Source organism: Triticum dicoccoides, chromosome 7A (genome assembly GCF_002162155.2).
Source record: "Triticum dicoccoides isolate Atlit2015 ecotype Zavitan chromosome 7A, WEW_v2.0, whole genome shotgun sequence".
Classification (NCBI taxonomy): domain Eukaryota; kingdom Viridiplantae; phylum Streptophyta; class Magnoliopsida; order Poales; family Poaceae; genus Triticum; species Triticum dicoccoides.
This window is the reverse complement of record NC_041392.1, coordinates 653,824,822-653,831,188: the sequence shown is the minus strand read 5'-3', so window position 1 is coordinate 653,831,188 and position 6,367 is coordinate 653,824,822. Positions and strand designations below refer to the sequence as shown.

Below are 6,367 nucleotides of genomic sequence, written 5' to 3'. Positions count from 1 at the left end.
ACACTAGCAAGCAAACCTAGTAGCTTTGGCAAGCATGGAGACATGCAGCAACAATTCTACACATAAGTTGTGGGGTCAGTTTTTTCTTATTACACCCTTGGCTTTATTCATATTTGTGCAAAAAGAACATAATTTAAAGAGTTCAGTGCATTTGAACCCGCAACATTTTAGTGCTGGCGTTTCCACTAGGGATATGAAAAAGAAATGGAGGCACAATAGAAGAGGATGGTGGTCTTGTTGCCTTTGTGAGAAGCCATGGCCACATGTGGCAACCACAAAAGGAATCAACTATACTCTACACATAATTTTAGGATGACAATCGCATGGTCAAAAGAAAGCGAAGCGAAAACTCTGAGTCATCACCAGTTACCGAATAGAGGAGGATTTGGATCCTGGTTGGCACAAGAGACATAAATGTGTAACCCTCAAGTTCAGGGACCAAATTGGCATTGCATTGCAAATATAGGTGGCATGTGATATAGTAATGCATTTCACTTCCACAGGCACAAGTAGGCCTTTAAAATAGCAGCAGTGTAACATGTGAGGGGTGTCAAAACCTCTAAACAATATCAGGAAGGGCTGTCATAGGCTCCATACAAGCTCAGGTAGCAACTTCAAGATCCGGCGATATTAAGAAGAAAACTTCCACATGAGGCAAAATATGTTTCGGCAATACTATAATATCTGTCTTCACGTAAGCTAACTGCTGCAGAGCACAGCTGCGGGGACACTGAGCTTCGACCGCCCGATGTATAGAGAACTGGATATGATATAGCAAAAGCACTGGGTTTCAAAGCAACCCAGGTTTTCGTCCATTCAATGTTTCAATCTAACTCCTTAGTGCTGAAATCTGCCACCCACCACCCAAGTCTACAAGTCCACAGGATCATCCTCCTCGTTGCCATTGTACTGCGGGGAAAAACAAAGAGCGTAAAATGTCAGCATAATGCTAAACAGACAGCAGGCACATAGTACTGGCTGAAAGTAGCTGCTAGCCCCATTGATGCATTTGCAGTGTGAACATAGCAAATTTAAAAATAGAGAAGTTGACAAAAAGAGAAGGGCAAAAGTAGTAAAGAACACGGGAATAACTGTAAATGGCGATCAGTTTATGCAAATTGATTTTACTATCACAGAGTGCTTTTAAAAACATTGAATGGCAAGAGATGAAAATGATCCACATGCCGATCATAAATAAAACTGCAAGGACCAGCCGGCGACTAGAGGGGTGAACACCAAAATTCTTGCATAGTTAAAAGACAATAGGAAAATACCAGGGTAGTATCAGTAATGGAATCTTTGCACATGCATACGACTACATGACTATACAGGACATGCCGAACTTAAGCTGCTGTGCTGACAGATTAATTGTACAAAATGAGTACGTGATTCTCTGCTATGGTACACCAGCCATTGCAAAGTAGTTGCGTCAACTATTTAGATGATCAAGCTTGTTATTGCTTGGAAAATGAAGATACATAAGCCTTTTGGACTCATTGGAGGTGCCATCATAAACAAACAAACAAACAAAAAGTCATACAACCCACACCATTTGTACCAAAATAGACATCTATTTGTCCGCATTTATAATCTATCCTGGCAATTTCAACAGAACCAACTACAACGTTAATTAGATCAGTGGAGAACGGAACATGCTTTACTCCAGAACATTCTACCTGTAAGTAGCAATAACCCCTAGATGACACGCAGATGGCTGAACCATAAGTCTAACCAAATGAACGACACCTAGATGAGCTATCAATCAAACCTGAAGAGAAACAAGACCTTACTTTTACTAAGGAATAACCAAAAGTAGCCTGTAACTTACAAAATTGCAGTGAATGAGAAATAAAGGGTATACACACAACAGGATAATAAGATAATGAGCCATCAACTGAGTTATCTCTGCCCAACAACGTTCATGTATGTTTAATAAATATAATTGGCTGATCCGCTGTGAGAAATATACTCACCCTGTCTGTAAAATCATTGCCAGAAGAAATGACATTTAGTTCGTCATTATTGTCATCATCCCCTAATTTCTTCAGAGATTCAGTTCCTTTGCTATTTTTCAAAGACTCCAGAGCATCTTCTGATCTATATTTCCCTGACACGTGGATCATATCGTCACCATTCACTCTCCTTTTCTTTCCTGAAAAAAGTAACAACAGTTTGTAATCAAAAGACATGGTTTCTTTCCTTTGTTGGCACATTTGCCCCAGGGAATGCATAAATATTCAAGACAACAATGGCCTACGTGTCCGAACAAGAAATATATCACATTTTAAAGGATAAATGGGTTCAACATCTAAAAAAAATTAACTGGGTACCATTTAACTTGAATACCTTGTGGACACATGAGACTGTTAGCTTCTATAATGTCAGTATAAACTACTCCCTCCGTTCCGAATTACTTGTCGCAGGTATGAATGTATCTAGATGTATTTTAGTTCTAGATACATCCATTTCTGCGACGAGTAATTTAGAACGGAGGGAGTAGTAAGATGCGATCTTTATATACTAGTAATGAGTTTAACAGGCTAACGGCGTTAAGATGGCTAGAAAAATGCTGGTGTACCAAAATAAAGTGGTATCACCCAAGTTCTCGTCAAGGTGTTACCAGTTTTTTCTTCTTCGCTTGTTGAAAGGGCAGCAGATCTTTTTCTAGCTGCTGAACCATTCTTCTGTCGCTGATCATCTGGGCTCATTTCATAAGCATTATATGGGTCATCATTACCAGCATTCACACTCGACCCTTGTTCTTTGGTACCAGATTTCAAGGAATCAGAAGCAAGCGAATCAGCCAACCTCTCAAAACGGCCTTGAGACCTGAAGATAACCAATGAGTCAATAGCTATGAAAGTCATGTCAAGACTAAAATCAGGAGTGCAATTATGTGGTGATCTAAACGAAATAAAAATTCGTAGTAGTTCATATAAAAGGAACATGCCTTTTTAAATCATCCTGTGCTTTCACGTAACGCCCATATGCTTTGATGAGTTTCTTTATTTTGGAGGTCATCCTGCATCCAAAGAGCAGTACTATCAAGAACCAAATACTTGGAGAACTTCTCCTGAACTGAAGAGTCCACCTACTAAAATTTGGATAACATAGAAGTATGCTCATATGTTGTAGAAATTGAGAACCTTTCACAATCTTCTTTCTCTTTGTTCAACTGTGATTCAAGATCATCTACTCTGCCAGAAAGTATGCCTGCTTCGTCGATTTTCTTGTCCAATATCGTCTGTCATAATGTGTATTTATAGATATAAATGAAAATAGATTGTAGTAATCTCAACCACAACTATATGAAAGTAAAACGTCATATCCCAGAGAAGTTCAAGAAAGCAATTTGTCAGGCACTTATGACGGCCGACTGGTTATCTCCATGTTCAATCAGAGCATGATCCCATGTCAATATTTTCCAAAGCATGAATGATTACTCATTACTCCCTCCGTTCGGAATTACTTGTCTCGAAAATGGATGTATCTAGAACTAAAATATGTCTAGATACATCCATTTCTGCGACAAGTAATTCCGAACGGAGGGAGTAGTTTGTGGCATCATAATTTGGAGAGAGAAACATCGGTAGTACCATCCGCATGAATGTATGATCATGCTTAGTGGAGTGAACCTCTTTTAAACTTGGAAGGTCTAAATTTCTCCATCATAAAAATTGGCATGCATCAACTATCTAGTTAAGGCAGAAAATGTTGGAACCACACATGCAACCAAAATATAACTTAATAACTGATAGGTGTGGGCCGTTGCATCTGTATTTACAACTCATAATTGAGTGTCATCTATAACATGCTTAAGAGACACTGATTACTGACCTGTAGTTTAGATTTATCTTCATGCAATGCTTTCATATCCAGTGCAATTTGTTTCAGCTGCAGAGCATACATAAACATATAACAGAGGTCCAGGAATACGGAGACAGCTCGACCTATATGCTAATGAGATGGATTGTACAGTTCAAACCTTTGCTTCGCCGTCATCCTTCTCATCACTGCTGGAATGTATGTCATCTTTTTTTCTATCTTCATTTTCAGAGGTGTTGAAACTTCCTGATGAATCACTTTTATCACCATCAACTTTCTTCTTAGGCCTTCTCTCACTGGAAAATCCACATAATCACTTGGAAAGGTCAATGCATGTATATTTGCTCAAAGTCCATCTAGAGTTAACTGAGTGGACAACAAAGACCATATACTGGAATGGAATACACCGAGATCCTTGTCACATACCTCTTCCTGATGGGAGATCTTGATTGACTAGATCCTGCAAATAAGATTTAAATAGGAACAAAATTATACACCGGGATTCTATTTTATCAAAAATAATTATCAAGTTTAAGTAAAAAAAAACTACGGGAACCATGTGACACGTGCGCCCGTGCACACACAGGAAAGAAAAAGATTATCCCTACCTCGAGAATGTGGTGGCATCTTGTTACGAAACAAATGGCCTCTGGTATCTCTGTCAGGGGAATACCTCCGCCGGGGTGAGTTTCTTCTCTCAGGCCTGCCTCTAAATTCATGAATTCTATGATCTCGCCCCCCTACAGGTTAGGAATGTAAAAGCTTATATAATAATATAAAAAAGAACTACACCACAACAAATATAGATGGACAGAGACAAGGCAAAACAGAAGAACATTTAAGCTTGCCACAACCTTGAGCGATATGACTATTCGAGGCAATAATATAAAGAAACTACACCACTGCGAAAAAAGATGGAGTTATATAGAGACAAGGCAACACACAAAACATGTAAGCTTACCACAACCTTGAGCCATATGATTAGTCATTTAGCAATAAGTAGTAGAGAGTCCAGGATAACCCCAAAGGCCATTAAATGGAAGAGCCAATAAGACTAATGCAAGAAGAGATACCAACATATGATTACACATTGCGGTGCACCGCTTAAAAATAGATCCAGCACTTGCAACATCAGTCATCTGAAGTGAAATTGATTGATACTCCAGATTTGGACATCATGCTTTCATTACCATGAATAAAGATCTTCCACAACTCCAATACCGCCAAGTAAATCTAATTTAACTTGTCCAGATATTTCCATATTGACTTTAATTATTCTTGCTCAGTGATAGCACTTGGAATGACAGGCAAGATTAAAGCCGAAGAAGAAAACTCAGAACTCCTAGCATATTCAAAGAACAATTGGTTGCAAAGCTGAACAATATGGTTTTTGCAAACTGAACTTATCATGCATCTGATTGAGATGAGGAACCACGTGATATCCCTGAATAAAGTTCTCTGGTAAGAGGATGGCCATGCAAGTGACCACAAAATATATGTTCACTGACTGAAAAGGAAAGCAATGCAAATAGAACGAGTCATCCTCTGGAAGTGATCAATCCTAAGAAATCTGCTCAGGTGACAGCTAATTTGGGTGGTAAAATCAATGGAATAACCAGCAGGAATGCCACGCTGTTCTGCAAGAAGCTTTGACTTCAGTTCAACTACTATATCAAAAGGATAGGAGATCATATATGAAAGATAATACAACAAGACATGACACAACTGGTAGTTCAATCTCTGAAGTCTGCACATGTAAAGAAAATATCATCATAGTACTAAATTTCCATACTAAAACATGACCCCAAGTTTGCGAAGCAGACTGCAGAGTTCCCTCAGCCACCACAAGTAACTAGAAATAGCAGAATGATGCCACTTTGTACAACCTCCAATGGTGCTCTTCTATCTAAGTTGCTGCAATTGTGTTATTCTTCCAATTACATCCTCTCATTGCTAACTCCAAACACAAGATTTTCAGTGCTTTCTGCGGAAGCTTGGAAGCCATATGGCATTTGATACCTCTTGTTCCAATGATTGCAGAAGCATACCAATTTGTAAGGGTGCTCCTGTCAGTTGCTACAATGGAGTTATTGTTCCAAGTATTTCCCCTCGCTGCTAACTCCCCACCACAAAATTTTCAGGGTTCTCAGCGGGAAGCATAGCATCTGATACCTCTTGTTCCTCCATCTACAACCAGAATCTTACACCGTCTGCCCAGCCCCCCGCAAATAACAAACTGTCCGCGGCTATAACAAAACCCAACACACACATAAATACTTGAATCTCTTGAAAAGAATGCTCCTCCTCTGCTGGATCACTGATACTTCTGCCTAAAAATATCACAGAATACCATCCTTTTGGACTAGCAGCAGACCACCCAGACTTATCCTGTGTCGCAAGTAGGTTCAACAGCGGCAATTTTACTGTCCACACACACTGCAGAAACCATCGGTGCTTTCTGGACACACCACAGTCGCTAAGCAGGCAAAAATCCCTAACCGAGTGCACGTAGAAAAGCAGGCGGGGGGAGGGAGGGATGGGG

The 6,367-nt window shown here is 39.6% G+C and overlaps 1 protein-coding gene across 4 annotated transcripts in view; it reads right to left on the bottom strand.

Annotated features, from left to right (window-relative positions):
- Positions 1–415: 415 nt before the first annotated feature.
- The window catches only part of LOC119329502 (zinc finger CCCH domain-containing protein 13-like), a 6,477-nt gene continuing 525 nt past the window's right edge, over positions 416–6,367 (bottom strand). Inside the window, exons 2-11 of one of the 4 annotated variants that reach the window (XM_037602562.1) lie at positions 4,787–5,462; positions 4,434–4,565; positions 4,252–4,285; positions 3,986–4,121; positions 3,838–3,894; positions 3,147–3,244; positions 2,951–3,022; positions 2,621–2,829; positions 1,974–2,152; positions 416–909 (exon numbers count right to left, since the gene is read on the bottom strand). In XM_037602562.1, the coding sequence (XP_037458459.1) occupies positions 871–909; positions 1,974–2,152; positions 2,621–2,829; positions 2,951–3,022; positions 3,147–3,244; positions 3,838–3,894; positions 3,986–4,121; positions 4,252–4,285; positions 4,434–4,565; positions 4,787–4,814 (984 nt within the window). In that variant the 5' untranslated portion in view covers positions 4,815–5,462 and the 3' untranslated portion in view covers positions 416–870. Of the gene's footprint in view, positions 910–1,973; positions 2,153–2,620; positions 2,830–2,950; positions 3,023–3,146; positions 3,245–3,837; positions 3,895–3,985; positions 4,122–4,251; positions 4,286–4,433; positions 4,566–4,786; positions 6,362–6,367 lie in introns of those variants that run through there. The other 3 variants (XM_037602561.1, XM_037602563.1, XM_037602560.1) reach the window with 3 other exon arrangements.